The sequence below is a fragment of the Neoarius graeffei genome, chromosome 13 (genome assembly GCF_027579695.1).
Source record: "Neoarius graeffei isolate fNeoGra1 chromosome 13, fNeoGra1.pri, whole genome shotgun sequence".
Lineage (NCBI taxonomy): Eukaryota > Metazoa > Chordata > Actinopteri > Siluriformes > Ariidae > Neoarius > Neoarius graeffei.
In genome coordinates, this window is record NC_083581.1 from 19,930,451 (window position 1) to 19,956,143 (window position 25,693).

Here is a 25,693-nt window from a genome sequence, read left to right on the forward strand (position 1 = left end):
CAGAGGGCACTCGCTGTTCAGGGCGGAGTGATTTGGAGCGCAGCCGCTGAGGAGGAAGCGATGAGCCGCACTGACACATTTCAACTTACATGCCGAATTAGTCATGTGATTAGCGTATCCGTGTATTGGCGTTGCTGTGTGCACGCGAATCGTGTATTGGCATTGCTGTGTGCACGCTAATCGTTTTTAAAAACGTTAATCTGATGATCCGCTGATACGGTCTAATGTAAACCCCACCTCAATGACACCTTAGATGAGCTTTTCATCCATGAGAGGATAAATACCTGATACTTCCTATTAGTCAGACAGAACTGAAGAAGCCTTTCGGATGAGAGGTGAAACGTCTTCAAGAATCTTCAAGCAAGTCCAGTTGCTCTCTTCTACCACCGACATTAATACAATTACTGGTATTTTAATATACATGGATATTTCTCAAGAAAAACGTGGAGTTTTTGCTTTAGCAATATTGGAGTAGGTTTCAAATTATGAAGCAGAAAATGAACATCCAGGATGACGAATAATCAAATTCTAGATGGTAAATGTTACAATGTGCAAATAATTACAATAGTAAAAATACTGGGAATAAAATGAAAAAGTAACTGTATTTAATTATCCTAGTGTTTAAATTTTAAAATGAATTATGCCCTTTTTCCACCCCCAAACTATATTGTACGACATTTCAGAAATTTATAGGATTACATGTATTTCGAATATATGCAAATTAGGCAGTCAAAGGTAGAGGATAGGGGTCAAAATGGGTTTGTGTGACTTTTTAAAGGAAAAGTAACAAACATTATTAACACAGGGAAAGTAACAATGGTTATATTTGGCAAACGTAGATAACTTACATATTTCTGAACCAATTTATATGCATAAATATACAAATTACATCACACAAAATTCCAAAAAAGCTGGGACACTGTAAAACAAATAACAGAATGTGAAGATTTGCAAAAAATTATGGAAACCCTATATTTCATTGAAAATCGTACAAAGACAACATCAAATGTTAAAACCGGAAAATTTTTATTCTTTTTTGAAGAATATATGCTCGTTTTGAATTTGATGTCAGCAACCCGTTTCAGAAAATTGGGACAGGGGCAACAAAAGACTGAAAATGTTGTAAATGCTTTAAAAAAAATAAAAAAAAAAACCACCTAATTTGGTTAATTGGCAACAGGTCAATAACATGACTGGGTATAAAAAAAAGCATCCCAGACAGGCCGAGTCTCTCAGAAGTAAAAATGTGGAGGGGTTCACTGCTCTGTGAAAGACTGTGTGGGCAAACAGTGCAACAATTTAAGATTAATGTTCCTCAAAGTAAAATTGCAAAGAATTGGGGATCACATCTATGGGACAGATCATCATTAAAAGATTCAGAGAATCTGGAGGCATCACTGTATGCAAGAGACAAGGCTGAAAACTGACATTGGATGCCTGTGATCTTCAGGCCCTCAGGTGACACTGCATTAAAGCGATTAACCAGAAATTTTTGAAATTACAGGGTTACATTATACATTAATACAAGATCTTCTACCTGAAAAAAAAATTAAGGGGACTTTTGCTTCAAAAAAGTTGTAACATCAGTCCGTTGGGTCATTTCCCCGGAAGCAGCCATATTGGATTAGCCAGATATATGGCTATATTAGAAGACGAAAACAAGGGTGCCGGTTGCATGACACAGGATTCCACACGACAGCATACCATGTCACGCATCAAACAGATGGAAGATAAGCAGGTAAATTTTTTAAAATAAAAACAGACAAACTAGTCACTACTTTATTTCGATTCCTTTTCTAATACTGCACTGCCATAATTTTTGTGGAGAAATGCAAACAAATTGACTGAGAAGTCACGCTAGACAATAATATTATACCATAGTCTAGTTGTCACAACAGAAGGACTCTGGCGCGCTCTGGACAGTGCGTGCTCCGAGCTGACTCATGCACGTGCTGCGAATGACACACCTGCACAGGATTAAGGCGCAATCAGTGCAACTAAATAAGGATGCAGACTTACTTTGCGGAGTATTGCGCTGTTGTGACATTATTGAACATTGTTTTCTGACTGATTTCCTGGTTTCTTATTCCGGTTGCCTGTTCCTCATTTTTGACCCAGCTTTTGTCTAGGACAAAAAGACAGTTTGTGCCTTGCTCTACGTTTGCCTGTTTTATTGTTCATGATATATGCCTGCCAATTTGGACTGTTTACACTTTTCTTTATAAGAAAGATCTTCTGCACCTCCATCCATCTCCAACCATCCCTGACAAAATACTTCACTCTGCTGACACTAGTATAGCATGTACTTGTACACCTCCGCTGTGCTCGCAGAAAATGACATCAGGCATGATGGAGTTACGGTGGCCTCCAAGACAAAAAAAAATAGCCCTGCATCCATTTATCATCACTTTAGTGGTTATATCGTTGAAGAAAAAAAATAAAATATATAAAAATATATATTTTAAAAATATATTTTTTTATATAAAAGGACAAAGACTTTTAGCTCAATTTGTTTATTTGCGAGATACTGTCTTTAAAAGCAGACACGTGTCTGTAGTGGATATCACTATATGGGCTCAGGAACACTTCACAGACAATGGTTTTCTGGAGAAAAAAAAACCAGTTCATTACTGCATCCACAAATAAACAAAATCCAGAAAACACCACCACCTTTTCTGGGCCTGAGCTCTTTTACAATAGACTGAGGCAAAGTAAAAAAAATTGTCCCAAGGTCTGATGAATCAAAAGTAGAAATTCTTTTTAGAAATTGTGGATACCGTGTTCTCCAAGCTAAAGAGGAGAGGAACCATCTGGCTTGTTACCAGTGCACAGTTCAAAAGCCAGCATCTGTGATGGTATGAGGGTGCATTAGTGCACATGACATGGGTAGCTTGTACATCTGGGAAGGCATCATTAATGCTGAATGATACATACACGTTTCAGAGCAATATGTTGCCATCCAGACAATCTTTTTCAGGGAAGGCCCTCCTTCTTTCAGCAAGACAATGCCAAACCACTTTCCGCACATATTAAAACTGCATGGCTCCGTAGTAAGAGTCCAGGTGCTAAACTGGCCTGCCTGCAGTCCAGACCTGTCTCCCATTTAAAACATTTGGCACATTATGAAGTGCAAAATACAACAAAGGAGACTCCAAACTGTTGAGTAACTGAAATTGTTCATCAGACAAGAATGGGACAACATTTATCTTTCAAAACTACAGCAATTGGTCTCCTTAGATCCCAAATGTTTACAGAGTGTTGTTAAAAGTAAAGGTGATGCAACACCATGGTAAACATGCCCCTGACCCAACTTTTTGAAAGGTGTTACGAACATCAAATTCAAAATGAGCATATTTTTCAAAAAACAATAAAATTTCTCAGTTTCAACATTTGATATGTTGCCTTTGTACCATTTTCAATGAAATATAGGGTTTCCATGATTTGCAAATTATCGCATTCAGTTTTTATTTATTTACAGTTTACACAGCGTCACAACATTTTTGGAATTGGGGTTGTTCATATAAAAATCATAGTAATAACTGTCTCTTATTATTCACAGATATTCACCTCACCTTTGGCGAATAATTGTGAAATACATTATTAAATCTGACTTACTGATAATATGTCTGCTGTGAGTGTCTCCAGGTTCTGGACCTCCTCTGGGAGGGTTTCATCATCTCCAACTGGCTCCTTCTTCTGGTCATGGTGAAAGCAAGACATATAGAAACAATTAAATTCTTATTGCCATGCATACAGTACGAGTCAAAAGTTTGGACACACCTAACTCAATTTTCTTCACTTCTATTACCCAACAGCTCCACTGAGCTGTTGAGGTTAACGTGGACATGGGACTGACATCAGAACTCAATACAGTGGTGCTTGAAAGTTTGTGAACCCATTAGAATTTTCTATATTTCTGCATAAATATGACCTAAAACATCATCAGATTTTCACACAAGTCCTAAAAGTAGATAAAGAGAACCCAGTTAAACAAATGAGACAAAAATATTATACTTGGTCATTTATTTATTGAGGAAAATGATCCAATATTACATATCTGTGAGTTGCAAAAGTATGTGAACCTCTAGGATTAGCAGTTAATTTAAAGGTGAAATGAGAGTCAGGTGTTTTCAATCAATGGGATGACAATCAGGTGTGAGTGGGCACCCTGTTTTATTTAAAGAACAGGGATCTATGAAAGTATGATCTTCACAACACGTTTGTGGAAGTGTATCATGGCACAAACAAAGGAGATTTCTGAGGACCTCAGAAAAAGCGTTGTTGATGCTCATCAGGCTGGAAAAGTATACAAAACCATCTCTAAAGAGTTTGGATTCCACCAATCCACAGTCAGACAGATTGTGTACAAATGGAGGAAATTCAAGACCATTGTTACCCTCCCTAGGAGTGGTCGACCAACAAAGATCACTCCAAGAGCAAGGCGTGTAATAGTCGGCGAGGTCACAAAGGACCCCAGGGTAACTTCTAAGCAACTGAACGCCTCTCTCACATTGGCTACTGTTAATGTTCATGAGTCCACCATCAGGAGAACACTGAACAACAATGGTGTGCATGGCAGGGTTGCAAGGAGAAAGCCACTGCTCTCCAAAAAGAACACTGCTGCTCATCTGCCATTTGCTAAAGATCATGTGAACAAGCCAGAAGGCTATTGGAAAATGTTTTGTGGATGGATGAGACCAACATAGAACTTTTTGGCTTAAATGAGAAGTGTTATGTTTGGAGAAAGGAAAACACTGCAGTCCAGCATAAGAGCCTCATCCCATCTGTGAAACATGGTGGTGGTAGTATTATGGTTTGGGCCTGTTTTGCTGTATTTGGGCCAGGATGGCTTGCCATCATCGATAGAACAATGAATTCTGAATTATACCAGTGAATTCTAAAAGAAAATGTCAAGACATCTGTCCATGAACTGAATCTCAAGAGAAGGTGGGTCATGCAGCAAGGCAACGACCCTAAGCACACAAGTCATTCTACCAAAGAATGGTTAAAGAAGAATAAAGTTAATGTTTTGGATTGGCCAAGTCAAAATCCTGACCTTAATCCAATCGAAATGTTGTGGAAGGACCTGAAGCGAGCAGTTCATGTGAGGAAACTCACCAACATTCCAAAGTTGAAGCTGTTCTGTATGGAGGAATGGGCTAAAATTCCTCCAAGCCGGTGTGCAGGACTGATCAACAGTTACCAGGAATGTTTAGTTGCAGTTATTGCTGCACAAGGGGGTCACACCAGATACTGAAAGTAAAGGTTCACATACTTTTGCCACTCACAGATATGTAATATTGGATCATTTTCCTCAATAAATAAATGACCAAGTATAATATTTTTGTTTCATTTGTTTAACTGGGCTCTCTTTATCTACTTTTAGGACTTGTGTGAAAATCTGATGATGTTTTAGGTCATATTTATGCAGCCATATAGAAAATTCTAAAGGGTTCACAAACTTTCAAGCACCACTGTATATTATTGCTTGCAAAACTCAATAAGATAACATTTTTTCACAAGGTGGTCCATGTGGGCATAAACAATTTGATAGTGCTTGGGATGGGAAACAGTTTAAAAGTATTTCTGACTGGGATGTGCAGAGCATGGCTCCTGGGGAGATACTAAAACCAGACAAAACCCAAAAAATAAAAACTGTTTAACCCTGATGTGCACCCCCGCATTAATTAAAAATAAAACTTAAATTTATCCATTTTAAATGTTGTGATACTGCTAAAAATGGGCTTACCTGGATGCAACCATTTGCACCGAAAACATATCCACTTGTGATGTATATCTTTTATCTTAGTAACACAAAGCCATCAAACTCTAACACTTTAAAGGATTTATAACTCTTAAAAGTGCTAATCTTACAAAATGACACCTTAAAAACTAGACATGTTAAATAGTTTATGGTCTAAATTGTATTCTAATACGAGACCGGGAACATGTTCTATTTAGCTGGTAAAGTTTGGCTCTTTGAGTCCACCATTACACAAATGCATTCCTGGTACTGTAAGTTACTATTAATTCAAAGAAAGTGACATCGTACACGCAACGCTTGAAAGTTCGCAGCATTTCTGGTTTCGTCTGCTTTGCAAAGTGTAGCACGTTTTAATTTTTAAAAATTTTTATTCCACAACAAAACTAAAAACCAAAGCACGTCTCCTAAGAGGTGTGTCATTCAAGGGTGTTCAAGTATAGCCAATAAAAGCGGAATTTTGATCCATTATAGCCCAAAGTCAGCAGGACACTTACAGAATGAATGGGTTCGATTTGTACAGAAAAAGAGAGGTAACTTCAAGCCAACAGGACAGTTTAGTGTCTGCTCCATACTTTTTGAAAAAGACATTTGTGAGGGGGTGGCACGGTGGTGTAGTGGTTAGCGCTGTCACCTCACAGCAAGAAGGTCCAGGTTCGAGCCCCGTGGCCTGCGAGGGCATGGGTGTTAGCAGACAGAAGTCATTTTGACTGAAAAAACTTACTGAAGCCGGAGGCTGAGGGTGCGCAGCAGCCGAACGAGCCAGCAACCGCCGGCAAGGCGCGAAGCAGCGCCTTGGGCTTATAGCCCAAGGTGCGCGGAGCGCGGGGAGGGGGTATCCCCCTCCCGTAAGGGGGGTCTGGGGGATCACCCCCAGAAAATTTTTGAAAATACAGTGCTCTGAGGTGCTTTCTGAGCCCATTTTGCAAGGTTATAAATGAAAAATAACAGTGAGTATTCAAGACATAATATGGTCTATACATACAAAATAATTTTAATGGTTGGACCACAATTTTAAATTCAAATACAGGTAAATATCACACTAGATAATAGCTAGCTATTGTACCACACAACAGCCTACATAGTGATGGTAGCAAATCAACTTTCTTCTTTACTATTTGCAGAAGAAATATTTCAAATATTCATAGAACACTATTTTAAGACTGTTCAGCAATGTTTAACTAGTTTATCAAATGCTGGAAATTTTCTTTTTACATGTGTGAATACCACTAAATGTAGGTAAACCATTGCCACATTTAGTGGTATACATATGTAAAATTGTTTTCAGCATTTGATAAAACTGAAAATAGTGTTCTATGAATTCTTAATTTCTGCTTTAGATGCGCCGATTTCCAGAAAATTTGGCATTATAACTGTCAGACTTCAATCGTTGTTTGTTTGCTACAATGTTGATAGTTTGCCAAGAATGGCCTAAGATACAGCTCGGTAATATTCGGATTTCAGCGACAGTGCACAACATGCGAACACACCCGAGATGGAGCTTTACGGCATACTAATCATGAAAAACTACTACGGAAAGCTTATAGTGCCAAACCAAAAAACGTTTATATACTGGTGGGTAATTTGAAAGCTAAAAAAAAAAAAAAAAAAACAGAATATTGGCATTTTATTTTTGACGGAAATCCGTATTTCCGTCCAGGTACTAACACCCATGCCTGCAAGGGCCCTTCTGTGCAGAGTTTGCATGTTCTCCCTGTGTCCGCGTGGGTTTCCTCCGGGTGCTCCAGTTTCCCCCACAGTCCAAAGACATGCAGGTTAGGTTAACTGGTGACTCTAAATTGACCGTAGGTGTGAATGGTTGTCTGTGTCTATGTGCAGAGATGCCTACCCCAAATTTTGAATTTCAGTATTCTTGAAAACATTTTTCAGTATTTTGGAATGACTTTCAGTAACATTAATTTAGGGCGGCACGGTGGTGTAGTGGTTAGCGCTGTCGCCTCACAGCAAGAAGGTCCTGGGTTCGAGCCCCGGGGCCGGCGAGGGCCTTTCTGTGTGGAGTTTGCATGTTCTCCCCGTGTCCGCATGGGTTTCCTCCGGGTGCTCCGGTTTCCCCCACAGTCCAAAGACATGCAGGTTAGGTTAACTGGTGACTCTAAATTGACCGTAGGTGTGAATGTGAGTGTGAATGGTTGTCTGTGTCTATGTGTCAGCCCTGTGATGACCTGGCGACTTGTCCAGGGTGTACCCCGCCTTTCGCCCGTAGTCAGCTGGGATAGGCTCCAGCTTGCCTGCGACCCTGTAGAAGGATAAAGCGGCTAGAGATAATGAGATGAATGAATGAGATAATGAGAACATTAATTTATGCGCATTTCCATTATAAAGAGGTGTATATACCAATATGTTTAACATTTAAATTATTAAAAAGTACTGTTTTGTGTGAATTGAATAAACAAAACACGACCAGCCATCTCAATTGAATTTCCACTCAACAAATTTCTAGAGCATACAATATATCACATTTTTCTAAATACAATAGTGCAGTGGTTCCCAAAGTGGGGGGCGCGCACCCCAGGGGCTGTGCTCACTCTAGGACCCAAATTGTTTTAGCGAAAAGTGCTAAAGACTCAAATTTCTAAAGATTAAAGATTCAAATTCTCTCCTTTTAGTTATGCTGTCATAGTTAGTTGCCGGAGTCCCTGCTTGTACTCGGTGCAATATGTTTACTGTTCCTACTTATTCAGGTGACATTGGGCATACCTAACCACCTGTGTTTTCTTTCTCTCCCCCCCACCCCAAATCTGTCCCTCTGAGTTACATGGAGTCAACAGGAAATCTTTTGGTGGAGACGGTGGGGACCTCAACTGGCTATCGTAGCCTGCAGGGAATCGGCCGTCAGACATTCTGTCGCATGTCCCAGACCCGGTGAAATGTAACTGAATTGTCTTGGCCAGGCCTAAGGGTCCCATCTGCATCTCATCATTGCTGAGGAGTGTGCTCCCATCACCCAATCAAGCATCCAGCCAGAGCAGGTCATGATATATTTTTTACCATATTAACATGCCATTGTGTGTTATGCCTGATGTAAAGACTCTCGTCTCTGCGAGCCTACCACACAGATTTAATACTTGTGTCATTTTTAGGGCATACCTAACAACGTGTTTTCTTTTTCTCTCTCTCTCTCCCCCCCCATCTGTCCCTCTGAGTTACATGTTGATCCTGGGATTGAGATGCTGGCCTCTTCTGCCCCTCGGACCTGCTTGATCCATCCTGGTGCCCTGTGTCTGGTCGGAGTTTTATCGCCCCACTCCTGTGAAGGACGGCCCCATGAGGACAGTTGAGGGTTATACCTGTTAAAACTGTTAATATTATAGTCAGGCTGTCTGTTGTTGCCCAAATGAGGATGGGTTCCCTTTTGAGTCTGGTTCCTCTCGAGGTTTCTTCCTCATGTCGTCTGAGGGAGTTTTTCCTTGCCACCGTCGCCACAGGCTTGCTCATTGGGGATAGATTAGGGATAAAATTAGCTCATGTTTTAAGTCGTTCAAATTCTGTAAAGCTGCTTTGCGACAATGTTTATTGTTAAAAGCGCTGTACAAATAAACTTGATTGATTGAAATTTTTCTTTAGCAATTTGCAATTTCGCTTAGCAAGAAATGCTAAAAGAACAATTTTCTTTTTAGCAAAGTAATTTTTTTAGTAAGATATGTTACTAAATATTTCTTGCACTGACATAATATTGAAAAATTGTTATTGTAGTTTGTTGGTGTTTCAATAGTGTTTGCAAGCTTGTTTCCTGCCTTTGTCTTTCCATCTTCTTGATTTATGTTCATAGCATGCTTATTTATTCTTGAATCCTCTTATTTTGATCATTTCATCAACTGTATATATGTAATGAAATTGTGTGTTTAATTTAACCCACTTAATCTGGTTTACGGAGTCCATATTTTTCATTATAATTATATCTAACATCTGGTGTGATGTGCTTTGCATTGTTTGCTATCTATGCACCTTTTAGCCCTTAGTCACCCTCTGTAGTATGCTGACTGGCTGTGTAACATAACTGCATGGTGAGTGGCTTCCAACTCTATCAGGGATTTATCACACCTATGGGTCATGTATAAATTTGAACTGGCCAAGTTGGCCTGGCCAACATCAGTGTCTGACTTGACCAATATCAGTGGCTGTCCTCATTCTCATCTCATTATCTCTAGCCGCTTTATCCTTCTACAGGGTCGCAGGCAAGCTGGAGCCTATCCCAGCTGACTACGGGCGAAAGGCGGGGTACACCCTGGACAAGTCGCCAGGTCATCACAGGGCCGACACATAGACACAGACAACCATTCACACTCACATTCACACCTACGGTCAATTTAGAGTCGCCAGTTAACCTAACCTGCATGTCTTTGGACTGTGGGGGAAACCGGAGCACCCGGAGGAAACCCACGCGGACACGGGGAGAACATGCAAACTCCACACAGAAAGGCCCTCGCCGGCCCCGGGGCTCAAACCCAGGACCTTCTTGCTGTGAGGCGACAGCGCTAACCACTACGTGGCTGTCCTTGCTAAATTAATTTAATTTTTTATTTTATTTTTTTCAAGATTCTATTTTAACATCTCAACCACTGGTATTGCCTCGCGTGTGTGTGTGTGTGTATATGTATGTGTGTGTGTATAATCGGGATCCGTGTGTGTGTGTGTGTGTGTGTGTGTGTGTGTGTGTGTGTGTGTGTGTGTGTGTGTTTAGGGGGAGGGGGTGTCTTTATGGGTAGGATGAAGGGAGCTCAGGGAGTTAAAATCAATAGTTGTTTCTTATAAATTAATCTCATAACCCAAATATAATGATATTCACCATTAATTTCTCAAATGAAACACTTGCAGTCAAAACTTTGAACCATGTGCGTCAAAAGGCTCTGAAAACAAGGTACACTTGGTCGATATATCCTGGTTCATCTGTGAGTTCTTCCAAAGTTCTGTCAGGCTTGATATTATGTAGAAAATGCGTCTTTAGAATGGTTATATCATGTTTTTATCCCTAACTGAGAAAGCTAACAGAACATTCTAATATGTTATCTCACTTTTTAGATAAGTTTGTCATACGTAAAGTCGGATAATTTATTTTAAACAAACCTCGCTATAATCTTGTTCACTAATGAGCGAGAATTGCCGACATTATCAGTGCAACTCGGAAATTGATCATTTTATATGTAAGGTCCGCTGCTACATAGACATATAAACATAGACGCCGCATTGAGCCTCGTGGCCCATTGCTGGGATACGTCAGAGTGTCCGCCATATTTGATGTGGCAAATCTTCCCCGTAAACCAATGCAAGTAAATGTACTGAACTTCATAAAGCCCCTTTCTACAATAATATTTAACTCGATGCCTTTTATTCACCCATTAAGACACACACGTATATATTTGGGAAACAAACAGGCATCAAAACAAACACGTATAACTTTTAATGTGATGGTTATAAATAGTGTGTGAAATACCCGTCAATATTCTGAATGACCGCCAAACTGAGTTCGGCCAGGTTCTAACGTCATACCAAAACAAAATACATCACTGATTCCTTCACATTCAGAAAGGTTAAAAACATTCATCATACATTCAAAAACGTCCATCATAGTGTGGCACTGTATTATCTAATTCTCACTGCTTATAACTATACACCTACCCGGTGGAGATGAGCTGGGAAACTGAAGACTGAAGGAACAGTATTGAAAAGTATTTTTCCAGTCTCACCTGTGAAAGGTAATCCCATGTGATCTCGTTTGGACGGTAAACCTGTTGGTACAGTTAAACGCAGCACACGAATGAGGCATCTTTATTCTCAGCTACTGTCTAGACGCTATACCAGAGACGGTTGAAGAATCTCCACTTTGCCACATCCAATATGGCGGCGAGGATGACGTATGATTCTACGCAGAAGGCGGCGTCTATATGTCTATGCGCTGCTATTGGAAGACGTAATTTGCGGTCAACCAATAAGAAGCTTCGAAACTCTGAGGCGTTGGTTATAAATCAAAACATCGAAGATGGACACGAAAGGTACTGTTCATCTTGAGAAATCGCAATTGTTTGATGGATTTTGCTTAAACTTTAAATGAATTTCGCATAAAATGCGAATACAGATGATTTTCTTTTCGCAAATTGGAATAAAACTTCGCAATTTGCGGACGTGCGAGCGGCTAGCGTGAGCCCGGGGGGGGGGCAGAGCCATTGCAGGGGGGGCGCGGATGGAATGAATGTCAATAAATTACACTGCTAGCATAACATGGAGAAGTTTTTGGCGGGGGGCGCGGGGCTCCCACGTAAACGCAAATCAGAGGATGAAGCATCGCCAAATGTGCTTCCAAAGCAAGTTCATTCCAAGGCAAAGACAAGAAAATATGACGACACATATCTTGTCTTTGGCTTCACCTGTACAACGGTGGGTAATGAGGAGAGACCGCAGTGTGTTGTCTGTCTTAAAGTGCTAGCTTGTGACAGCTTGAAGCCGAACAAGCTAAGACGCCACTTGGAGACAAAACATCCAGAGCACAAAGACAAGCCAGTTGAGTTTTTCAGACAAAAACTCGTAAACTGCCGTGCTCAACAGTCCCTATTTACTAAAGCTGCATCCGTGCCGGCAAATGCTCAACTCGCCTCATATAAAGTTGCCTACCGAGTGGCACAGTCAGTGCGTTTACATGCACATAGAGAAAATCGAATTTCTGCCGTTGCTCGACTGAAATCGAAGTTCTAAATGGCATGGAAACACCTTAGCTAGGCTGAAGTTGAACCGAACTTGATTTCTCGTAATCGAGCTACACGACCTAGATTATGCGATTTTTGCCGAGCTACTTAGTGCATGTATACCCTATCGAGCTACGTAGTCAAGCTACTTACTTCAGCACTGCCCCTTCCGGAAGTGACGAGACCACAAGCGGGACACACAACAGCCTCGGTCAAAAAAAACAAAACAAAAAAAAACAGCCTCGGTCGGCATGACCAAGTATAATTTTGTCTCATTTGTTTAACTGGGTGCTCTTTATCTACTTTTAGGACTTGTGTGAAAACGTGGTGATATTTTAGGTCATATTTATGCAAAAATATAGAAAATTTCTAAAGGGTTCACAAACTTTCAAGCATCACTGTATGTGTGTGATATCCCCTTTATATTAAGGAGGTTCAGAGTTCAAAAGATTTTTCAGGTATTTTGGGAAAATATATGAATTAATTCAATCACAGTATTTTCAGCTGGTTTTGCACTGTGTTATAAGTGAAATCTATCTGACGAGTGACAGTTCTTGCAACAGCAACTTTCTATATTTCTGCATAAATATGACCTAAAATATCACCACGTTTTCACACAAGTCCTAAAAGTAGATAAAGAGCACCCAGTCCATGTATAAATGCTGGTCGGCTAAATATTAAATAAATATCAATCACTATCCCATTATTGTATACGGCCTGTTTTGGGTCAAACCCACCCACTCAGCATGCTTGGCGCATTGACATTGTTTACATTTTGACTTGCGACGGAACACAATGTATCCTTGTAGGGGAGTCACATATCGAGACTTGACATCTGTCATGCAGTCAAAGTTAATGGTAACTGTTAAAATTATAGATATATACAAGTTTAAATGTATTTGTTTTTGTACAGTTGCTGTTGCAAGAACTGTCACTCGTCAGATAGATTTCACTTATAACACAGTGCAAAGCCAACTGAAAATACTGTGATTGAATTAATTCATATATTTTCCCAAAATACCTGAAAAATCTTTTGAACTCTGAACCTCCTTAATATAAAGGGGATATCACACACATACAGTGATGCTTGAAAGTTTGTGAACCCTTTAGAAATTTTCTATATTTCTGCATAAATATGACCTAAAATATCACCACGTTTTCACACAAGTCCTAAAAGTGGATAAAGAGCACCCAGTTAAACAAATGAGACAAAATTATACTTGGTCATTTATTTATTGAGTAAAATGATCCAATATTACATACAGCCTTATATTTTCCGTTTCAAAAAACATTAAATTCCGTTTCAGAGAATGGCTAATTCCGTTTCGGACAATTTGTTTCAGTTATATGCTCAAATGACAACTAAATTGGCATTTTTAGATTTTCAACATATAAAATTTACACACAGCTGAGTGTTGTGGATTATAGCCTTAGTAAAGTATTACACACGTCAAATAGAAATGTATTATTATTATTATAGCCGGCGATTGCTATAGGCGACCTAGGCAATTGCCTAGAGCGCAAAGTGTGCCCAGGGGCGCCAAGGGCAACCAAAACCCCACCAAAAAGGAGGGATGGAGTTATTGAATGGAGATGTTACCAAGTGCATCAGTGGTGTACAGTGTTTTCAACCACTGTGCTGCCGAACTCTAGTACCGCGGAACACTAGTGTGCCGTGAGAGATCACCAAGTGTACCGTGGAAAATTACAGAATGACTGTATATTGTAAATATTGGCAACAGCGTTTTAGTTTCAGTCAACATTTTCTATTGGTGATGTGCCTTGAGATTTTTTCATTGAAAAAAGTGCGCCCTGGCTCAAAAAGGTTGAAAAACAAGTGTAGCCTACGCAGTAGTGGTCGATGATTTCCTTATGCCTACTAAAAATGCACAATGATAGGTTATAAGGGGGGCGGGGGGAGCGGTGCTTTTTTGGATTATATTATGGTGCTCTGTGTTGTTCTCATTTATGTATTTAACAACAGTATCAAAATACTCAGGTCTTGAAATAAATGCACATTAGTCATGAACAATGGTAACTACTCTCTTTTGTGTTATTTTTGACAGAAGTAAAATTCATACATGAACAAATTTTGGCTAGTTGATTTTTTGTTTGGCTAGTTACTTTGGAAGGTAACCAGTCTGGCTGGCTGGTGAAAAAATATATGAATTTCGAGCCCTGTATATATATGAGTGGCACGGTGGTGTAGTGGTCAGCACTGTCGCCTCACAGCAAGGTCCGGGTTCGAGCCCCGTGGCCGGCGAGGGCCTTTCTGTGTGGAGTTTGCATGTTCTCCCCGTGTCCACATGGGTTTCCTCCGGGTGCTCCGGTTTCCCCCACAGTCCAAAGACATGCAGGTTAGGCTAATTGGTGACTCTAAATTGACCGTAGGTGTGAATGTGAGTGTGAAAGATGTCTGTATCTATGTGTCGGCCCTGTGATGACCTGGCGACTTGTCCAGGGTGTACCCCGCCTTTCGCCCATAGTCAGCTGGGATAGGCTCCAGCTTGCCTGCGGCCCTGTAGAACAGGATATCTCTGCGGCTAGAGATAATGAGATGATATATACACGCGCGCGCACACACACACACACACACACACACACACACACACATATATATATACACATACCGTACATGTACGCCATGGGTGACCAATTAAATGGTACTGTTGGTCGCTGGTTTTTGTGTGTTGAGCACGATGGCAAACAGGTTGAGACTGTCCTGTAAATCATCTTGCACATATGCTGACATCAGGTTTAGGATTAGATCAATGCTCAGATTGTTCAGAAGTTGAATAATGAATCAAAAAGAAATTACCATACAAAATATATATTTTTGATGTTTACAAAATCAGGTTATTGTAACTTACTTGATTTTGTAAACATCAAAAATATACAAGTTTTGTATAGTCAAATTTCTTTTCGGTTTACCTGAGTGTAAGCAGAACTGTAAACAGAATGCAAAAACTAGACCAGCCCATTTTTCATGAAACTTGAAAAAAAAAAGTGTAGCATGGGCCAAGGAAGAAACCATTCAATTTTGGAGTGGATCCAACTAACAGGCCAGCTCAACAAATTTAGTTTCACTTTCGCCAAGCCAAGCATTTGGCATTGGCAGAGGTCCGAGCTCTCAATACCCGTTTCATTTCTACTGAAACACCCCAGGCGCACATACATTCATTCTCTCACACACACACTCAGTTAAAATACTATTCTATGTTAAACACAAGGTGAGATTCAGTTCACAGGATATAGAAAGGTTCACAAGCCAGCCTATGTAAACACACCTGACTATAAAATTTCACACAATTAAGCCATGGTCATGGCTTACACACACAAGTACCAGCAACAGATGCAGAGGTTTGTGCACATTTCAACCTAAGATTCTGAGGTCACAAACTCATGCTGTCAGTTACCAACACCTTGACTGATCAATCAACAGTATTCCACTACATGGACCTAAAGTTATATGAATGAGCATCACAGAGATGACTATAAGGAGTCAGAATGTGTGCCTGAACTACAAAATGCATTAAAATTTATAATTAGCAACAGAGGAAAACAATCCTGCACTTACCATTGGATATTTTCATTAAAAAAGGGGTTGCCTCTTGATTCAATCTCCATATGTGGACATTTAAGAAGTCAGTAAATGAGCCATTATGATATCCCTGATGCTTCACTATTGCCAAGTTACCAAAAAAAAAAAATTTGCACTCTGGCTAACAGGACATGAAAGTAAGGTCAAAAGTTCGATGCATACCACACCCACTAGCTGAATCAAATCACCTGCGTTTATGTTTTTAGTCTAAAAATAATTGGGTTGTATTATTAATGCATTTTTTAAATTTTAAATCATATTTTTCACACATTAAACATTATAAATAAACCAGAGAAATTTCTCTAAGGTGCTAAGGCTATCCTGGGGTAGCTACAGCACCCCTAAGCCCCTCCCTAATGTTGTCCATGTGTTGGTGGTGTGCTATCTGCATCTGCTAGTTCTGCTATCTTTTGATACACACTGTATGTGGCTGAATGATGTACTGTGAAGTGTCCTATTAGGTCACTGGTGTTAAAATTCATTGCTTTGTTGTTTCCCCCATTAGGCACATTGGTTTGAAAACTTTGCAAGCAACATTAGCTTGACCCAAGACAGACATTATAAATTAACCCCCCCCCCCCCCCCCCCCCCCAGTTTGTACGTGGGAATAATATCAATAAAAATTTGTCTTCCACAAACATTTATGAAGTTTTATTCCAAGCTTTTAGACCTACAGTCCATCATCTGGGACAGAATAGAATGTGTATTTACAAGTGTCAAACTAGTTTCACCAAAAATAACTAAACTGTTGCACATGTTATGATGGGTTGTGTGCTTGTAAAATAAAATAATTTACAAGAAACATTGAAGTGTGTGGGGGGGACAAATAAATCAATGCTACAAGATAAACAAAAAACAGTACATAAAGTTTACATGCTAAAATTTTATATATACACATACAGTAGGGCAAAAAAGTATTTAGTCAGCCACCAATTGTGCAAGTTCTCCCACTTAAAAAGATGAGAGAGGCCTGAAATTTTCATCATAGGTACACTTCAACTATGAGAGACAGAATGGGGGGAAAGAATCCAGGAAATCACATTGTAGGATTTTTAATGAATTAATTGGTAAATTCCTCGGTAAAATAAGTATTTGGTCACCTACAAACAAGCAAGATTTCTGGCTCTCACAGACCTGTAACTTCTTTAAGAGGCTCCTCTGTCCTCCACTCATTACCTGTATTAATGGCACCTGTTTGAACTCATTATCAGTATAAAAGACACCTGTCCTCAACCTCAAACAGTCACACTCCAAACTCCACTATGGCCAAGATCAAAGAGCTGTCAAAGGACACCAGAAACAAAATTGTAGACCTGCACCAGGCTGGGAAGACTGAATCTGCAATAGGTAAGCAGCTTGGTGTGAAGAAATCAACTGTGGGAGCAATTATTAGAAAACAGAAGACATACAAGACCACTGATAATCTCCCTCGATCTGGGGCTCCCCCAGATCTCACCCCGTGGGGTCAAAATGATCACAAGAACGGTGAGCAAAAATCCCAGAACCACACGGGGGGACCTAGCAAATGACCTGCAGAGAGCTGGGACCAAAGTAACAAAGGCTACCATCAGTAACACACTACGCCGCCGGGGACTCAAATCCTGCAGTGCCAGACGTGTCCCCCTGCTTAAGCCAGTACATGTCCAGGCCCGTCTGAAGTTTGCTAGAGAGCATTTGGATGATCCAGAAGAGGATTGGGAGACTGTCATATGGTCAGATGAAACCAAAATAGAACTTTTTGGTAAAAACTCAACTTGTCATGTTTGGAAGAGAAAGAATGCTGAGTTGCATCCAAAGAACACCATACCTACTGTGAAGCATGGAGGTGGAAACATCATGCTTTGGGGCTGTTTTTCTGCAAAGGGACCAGGACGACTGATCCGTGTAAAGGAAAGAATGAATGGGGCCATGTATCGTGAGATTTTGAGTGAAAACCTCCTTCCATCAGCAAGGGCATTGAAGATGAAACGTGGCTGGGTCTTTCAGCATGATAATGATCCCAAACACACCACCCGGGCAACGAAGGAGTGACTTCGTAAGAAGCATTTCAAGGTCCTGGAGTGGCCTAGCCAGTCTCCAGATCTCAACCCCATAGAAAATCTCCGGAGGGAGTTGAAAGTCCGTGTTGCCCAGCGACAGCCCCAAAACATCACTGCTCTAGAGGAGATCTGCATGGAGGAATGGGCCAAACTACCAGCAACAGTGTGTGAAAACCTTGTGAAGACTTACAGAAAACGTTTGACCTCTGTCATTGCCAACAAAGGGTATATAACAAAGTATTGAGATGAACTTTTGTTATTGACCAAATACTTATTTTCCACCATAATTTGCAAATAAATTCTTTAAAAATCAGACAATGTGATTTTCTGGATTTTTTTTTCTCATTTTGTCTCTCATAGTTGAGGTATACGTATGATGAAAATTACAGGCCTCTCTCATCTTTTTAAGTGGGAGAACTTGCACAATTGGTGACTGACTAAATACTTTTTTGCCCCACTGTATAACACACACCTTTTGAATTAAAGATAACTTTCAGGGATTTTCCTGCCATAGCCTCTGTTGGTTAGTGCACTGCTATCACTAGCGATCATCCACGCCTCAGCAATTTTTCTTTTTAAACAACGGTCTTGAGAAATGAGTACACGGTTATCCCATGCTACATCATGGCCCAGACTGTTGGCATGGTCAGCTAAAGCCAAGGTCTCACATTTAGCTAACCTAACACTTGCCTTATGTTCTTTTATTCTTGAATCACATGAACGGCCAGTCTCACCAATATATTTAGCATTAGTCTTTACAAGGAATCTGATACACAATGCCTATGTTTTTCTCTTTTGGAGTGCAGTCTTTTGGTTTTGATAAAATCTGCTTCAGCATTTGGACTGGCTTAATATTGGACCTGATGAAATGCTGACTTAATAGATGTTGGATTCTTTCAGTCACATCTTTAGCGTAGGGTAAAGTAGCAAAACATTTCCACTCCTGTGTTGGTGGTACTTCATGCATTTCCTTGTTATACTTGTGGATAAAATTCTTAAGGTATCCATTCATGTCCTTTAACATGGTAAAAAGGTGTTTCTCTTTTTATCTGATGTCGGATTGTTATAGGTTCTACGATTATAGAATCCTTATAACATATGCCTTATGGTGTGGTGTGTGATGGCTGTTAAAATCTAAATATCTGTACGCGTTTTCTTGTGATATACAGATACATTAAGGCCCAATCCCAATTCTAATTTCTACCCCTACCCCTCCCCCTTCCCCTTGGCCCTTCCCCTTGAAACTGAGCTACAAGGGATAGGGCTTGAAATTCAACCCTTACGTATTGGGATAGCCCTTCAACGATCGCATACGTCATCGCGTACCTCCGTCAGCGTTTACGTTAGCAAAACGCGACCAAATGCGTCATTGGCTGCGACCAGCCGCTACAGTCAGAGCCAGAACTCTCTGCTGGCAGGGTGTGATTTGTTAGCTAACACCACTGAATGGGATATCTTTGGCGCTTCGTGCACCACATCCGACAGAATGAGGTGTCAGAATACTCATGTAAACAATAAAAGCGAGAATAACAGAACAAAACGTACGCAGTCAAGCAACCGAAAACAATACTCACTCCCAAAGCTTTTTAGCAGCAGCTTGGATTTCAGAAATCGCTGCTCATTCTCAGCTCGAAAGCGAATCAAGCGGCGTGTTTCCTCTGGATAACAACTTAAAACACGTAAATAATGGAGAAAATACATTTATGACAATCTTTCGCCGCGGGAACCGCCATCTTTCTGAAATCCGCATGAAATCTCGCTGAAATCCGCATGGCATTGTGGGAAATCACTCAAACCCCTTCGTTCGGAGTCAGCTCCAGGAAAATCTCCGTTTGGAGGGGTACAGAAGCCCTACCTCTTCCCCTACCCCTCCGCGTTAACTGGGATTGGGATACCCCTACCCCGTCACGTGAACGCGCAAAATGGAGGGGAAGGGCCAAGGGGTTGGTCCAAGGGGTGAAATGGGATTCGGCCTAACACTGCCATCCTCTTGTACAATGTTCAGAGTATCCAAGGAAGGAAGACCTTCAGAATTATATCACTCAAGTGTAAACTTGTGTCAATCTTGGTTGTTTATGTAATTGTGGAGTGACGTGATATAGCTTGTATTATGCAGAGAAAGGACATCATCCATATACCTGCAATACATTCTAGGTGGTTTCAAAAAATGTTGGTAATGGTCTGTTCTCCAAATTCTAGGTGGTTTCAAAAAAATGTTGGTAATGTGCTGTTCTCAAAGTCCTCCATGACAAGGTTGGCTACCACAACAGGTAAACCCATGGCAGTACCATGAACTTGTCTACACTATCTTCCTTGGCAGTGGAATTCAGTCGAATTTAAAAACCCAATTGGGAACAGATCTTGGCCGGTGTTAAGGCAGTACATTGATGTAAACACAAATCAGAAGTTAGAAATTTATTTGGCCACATTAACAACGTCTGTCTGTACCGATGTAAACAGAGAAACCACATCAATTGAGACCAACTCTTCATTCTTCTCTAACTTCAACTCAGTACCATCTACCCATTGTTTGGAATTCCTTAGATGATGTTCAGAGTTTCCAACCAAAGGAGACGGAACAAAACTCAAGTGCTTAGAAAAAGCATATCTTGGAGAACCAATAAAATTCACAACAGGTTTTCAGGGGATCCCTGGCTTTCGGATCTTCATGGTAGGATTATTTCTTCCTTACGATGATGATTAAAATGTAAGGGACAATGTTGTTTGATCTACATGTAGATTTAAAAAAAAATCTGCCATGTAGATTTAAAAAACTAAAAAAAAATTTGCTTGCCGTTTGAAAATACGAAGTTCAGTGTTGTTGTAATATACCCAAAGTTTGTTTGTATGTGGGAATCATTAAAATCAATTAAAACTTGTCCTCCACATAAATTTATGAAGTTTCCAAGCACACAATCAATCATAACACCATCTAGTATGTTTAGTTGTTAGTAGACAGTTTGGTTGTTATTCTCGGTTAAACTAGTTTATTTGACGTTTGTAAATACACATTCCATTCCGTCCCTGATGGGCCGTAGGTCCAAAAGCTCGGAATAAAACTCCGTAAATGTATGTTTTACATTTGACAAAGTTTTTATTGATTTAAAAATAAAAAACCCACACATCTGACATGTTTCACTTCAGTGCATGCGAAAGATTTACTGGATCATTCATTTATTGGATCAAGCTTATCAGCAAGATAAAAGAAATAATGGCTGACTGCCAGTCATATTTAAGCCAAAAATTCTCCAGTTTCAATCTATACCTTATAAATACTCCTATGCTTATTAAACAGTACAACAGATAGTACAAATGTACAGCATAAGTGAACAAACTAAGAATTTAGTTATCTTAAACCAAAATATTTCAATCATTGGGACTTGTACCTTCATTTTCTCACCAACAGACTTGCTACATAAATTCTTTGCCTTGTTGAGGTTGTCAGCAATGAAGCGACCTGGAAGAAGAAGAAGAAGATAAGGAGGAGGAGGAGATTTGACATGGTACATGTTGGTTGATTATTGGTTTAGCAGCCTGGCAGGGCTGTTATTTGTTCTGAAGCTTTACACCTAACCCCTCAGAAAAAAAGGCACTGATCATACAAATAACTGGTAAACGTGGACAAATAATTGCAACATTACAGGTTTTTCTTATTTATTCTGTAGCTGAATAATTTGCACACAAAAGGTTATAAGCTTGACTCTGAGCCACACTTTTGCAATTACTGGGTCAACCTTTACTTTTTCTGACACAGTTTTAAAGGGTTTTTTTTCCCCTCTGTGAAAACCTTAAATAAGCACTTGTCATATTTTGAAACGCATTTGACTTTTTTTTTGGAATGTGATGTATGCAAAATGAAATCAATTATGTGCTAAGCTGCAGTCCATTACATTCAAAAGTCAACAGATTTCGTTGTTTCAGATGCTTTAAAAGTAAACAAGTAACAAACGCTAACAGTTTAAAAGTATTTAAGCAATTAGTGATTTGCTGTCATTACATCATACAGCTGAGAAGCAGGTAAATTATTTGCCAAGATATACTGTAAACGTGAGCAATGACAAGCAGCAAATGGTACAAACACAAGCACTTTAGATGCGTTGCTTTCATTCCGAGGGATTGCATCAGACAGCTTCCAGAGGTGTGACATCATACTGGGACAACTGCACTTCCGACACAACATATTCGTGTCTTATACTGACTAACCTTGTAATAGTTACTGAATTGCAGTATAAGTAAATAAATACAAAGATATAAAACTGCGCCCAGGCGCTACCTGACAGCCATAACTTGATGTTGCTACGAATCTGTCAAGTCAAATATGGTTATGCAATGGTTAGCATGCTAGCCCAGAACATCTCACTAGTTCATCATTAACACGCAACAATAATTTTGAATTCATTCGCAGTTATTTTTATGAGGCACATAAACCACCATCATGTTACATCTATCTTGCAACTAAACACAAGGTAACTAATTATCGACCATCATCTGGTACGTAGCATCAACTAGCTTTGCTAGCAAGTAACGTGCCACTCACACTTCCTCCATTCCTCATCTGCTTGAACCAGTTTATCCACCAAGGACACATCTTTAAACCTTTTTCGTTGCGTCTCTCTCACAATTTCTGGATCGCCGCCTTTGTCTGCCCGAAAAAGATCTAAATCAAGAACCATGATGCCGCAATACTTTTGTAAAGAGACGGTATCAGGAGAAACGTGCACACAGCCGGAACAGGACTCACAGTAATGGGGAATGATTCAGAATTGCCTGTCCTTTGCTTCACAAATGATTTAGAATCCGAATCCGAACCAGAATCACTTTAATTGCCTGGTATGTGGACACAGCTTTCATCCCAGCAAACACAAAAACGTTTATATAACGTTGTATAAACGTTTGGCTAACGTTTCAGAAACGTTACAAAATAACGTTTATAAAACGAAAATTTGTGGACAATTTTTTCGTTTTATAAACGTTTGAAAAAACGTTATATAAACGTTTGAAAAACATTCTGGAAACCATCATACAACATTCTGGAAACGTTTCAGAAACGTTTTTTAAAACATTGTATAAACGTTTCTTAAAACCATTTAAAAACAATAGTAAAACGTTTCTTTAATGTTTTAGAAACATGTTCAATCAATCAAAATCAAAGTCCTTCCCACACCGCTTACAGTACCTGGTATTCCTAGGCAGTCTCCCACTCAAGTACTAACCAGGCCCAACCTGTATGGTGGCGCATCGGGCGGCGCCAATCTCCGTTTCCATAGCCCTCGGCCTCTCGCCTATTACATAGCTAGGGTTACAGTGGGGGGCTAGTCCTCTGGTAACCACAAGAGTTTGACTCCCCATGCACATCTGTATTGCAGCGTGCCTTGCCAGATGATAGTAGGTACCATTTTTATGATGGTCTTTGGTATGACCCGACCGTGAATAGAACTCCCGATCTCGAGGCGGACACGCTACCACTAGGCCACTAGTCGGTATTAGAAACATGTTAATACCTGTTAAATTTATAATATAACAACACATTTTTGTTATTGCACTTAAGTTTATTTCATTCCTCTTTGCAAGTTCAACAAAACCGATTTGAGAGCAGAGTTTTTTTACATAGACAATATTTACATTTACATATAAAGCCCTCATGAACAGCAAAAATGATAAAGATACTAGTATTAAAAATGTATCTAAATTTATTAAAGAAGCCTTGCTACTAAGAACCAAAACATTAAAGTTAACGTAATCATAGCAAATGCGCAAAATCAGTTAAAAGTTGAAATAAAAAAGCAAATTAAATCAAATAAGTTGTTTGGCCTTCGAGCGAAGCCTTCGATGAAGGAAATTTTCTAAGATAACTTCTAAGTGGACCCGGCCTTCTCGATCTTGTCCCAACAGCAACACGCTCAAAATGGCGCTACTTCCGGTCCCTGCGCAAAGACGTAGGTCGCGCAGGCGCAGGGAACCAGCGAACAAAATGCCAGGGCCAAAAGGGTGTGTATTTTAGCAAATATAAAACGACGAATGGTCGTCTATCCAAATTATTCAAACTATACTTGATAATTACGAGACTAGAGCCACACATTTAATGATTTATCTATCTATCTAGATCTACATCTAAAAAATATTTAGCTAGATCGAAGGTTTTTTTCAACGTTTATTAAACGTTTATACAACCACTTATTTTCCATAAAATTATTCCCATGTTTTTTGATACTTTTTAAAAACATGTCATCATGTAGTGTTTATAATCACACAATTAATTGTAGAAATTTTAATATTATCTGTTTTAGCCAGAAGTCTCCGAATATGTATAACGTTTTATAAATGTTTCATAAACGTTGTGAATGAAACATTTTAAAAAGAACATTTATAAAACGTCAATAAAACGTTACTCATTTACTGATTATTTTTGATAATTGTAATACAATCATTATGACATCTTAATATCTAAAAATACCAAGAGATGATAAAAAATGTGCCACGGGTCAGCAAATATGACTTTATTAAATTTTCACCAATGTTTCATAAACGTTTCATAAAAGTTTCATAAACGTTTCATAAACGTTTAATAAAACCTAACCTTAATGCAACCCAAATTAAACATTTTATAAACGTTTTGTGTTTGCTGGGATAGTACCGAACAGATAAAAAGCGTATACACAAAAACAAACAAAAAAAAGGTGCAATAGATGCATAGTAACCTAGGTAAGACAAGTATGAAATAGATAATTAAATATAAAGTATACAGTGTGCACGGGATGACGGTATGAGCATAGCCTGGCGATTGCTATAGGCGACCTAGGCAATTGCCTAGAGCGCAAAGTGTGCCCAGGGGCGCCAAGGGCAACCAAAACCCCACCAAAAAGGAGGGATGGAGTTATTGAATGGAGATGTTACCAAGTGCATCAGTGGTGTACAGTGTTTTCAACCACTGTGCTGCCGAACTCTAGTACCGCGGAACACTAGTGTGCCGTGAGAGATCACCAAGTGTACCGTGGAAAATTATAGAATGATTGTATATTGTAAATATTGGCAACAGTGTTTTAGTTTCAGTCAACATTTTCTATTGGTGATGTGCCTTGAGATTTTTTCATTGAAAAAAGTGCACCCTGGCTCAAAAAGGTTGAAAAACAAGTGTAGCCTACGCAGTAGTGGTCGGTGATTTCCTTATGCCTACTAAAAATGCACAATGATAGGTTATAAGGGGGGCGGGGGAGCGGTGCTCATCGGGGAATGAGAATGGCTATCCACTGCAAAAAGTAGCCCAGACTACAAGTGCTTAAATGAAGAAATCCAAACTCTCGGGTGCACAAGGGCGCAAATGAAGGCTACAGGAAGAAACAAATAGAGCCAAGTATAGAGGTAAGTCTGATCTAATCTCTCATATCAACCATTATAGTGGCAAATTAATATTTTAGACGCCTGAATCAATGTCTGCCTAGCTAACTAGATGCAAACAGCAATAGACTTCAATAACAAAGTACCCATAATAGCACTTTTGTTTGAAAATACAGCCCATTGATGTCCTAACAGGGTGCTTAAGTTTGCACAATTTAGAATTGTAGAATTTTTTATTCATTTAATTTGTTAATTCTTC

The 25,693-nt window shown here is 39.6% G+C and overlaps 1 protein-coding gene across 3 annotated transcripts in view; it reads right to left on the reverse strand.

Annotated features, from left to right (window-relative positions):
- LOC132896468 (serine--tRNA ligase, cytoplasmic-like) overlaps positions 1-25,693 on the reverse strand; it is a 193,537-nt gene that overhangs the window by 53,179 nt on the left and 114,665 nt on the right. The window contains exons 1-3 of one of the 3 annotated variants that reach the window (XM_060937312.1): positions 22,637-22,881; positions 21,486-21,556; positions 3,616-3,696 (exon numbers count right to left, since the gene is read on the reverse strand). In XM_060937312.1, coding sequence (XP_060793295.1) covers positions 3,616-3,696; positions 21,486-21,556; positions 22,637-22,772 — 288 coding nt within the window. In that variant the 5' untranslated portion in view covers positions 22,773-22,881. Of the gene's footprint in view, positions 1-3,615; positions 3,699-21,485; positions 21,557-22,636; positions 22,882-25,693 lie in introns of those variants that run through there. The other 2 variants (XM_060937313.1, XM_060937314.1) reach the window with 2 other exon arrangements.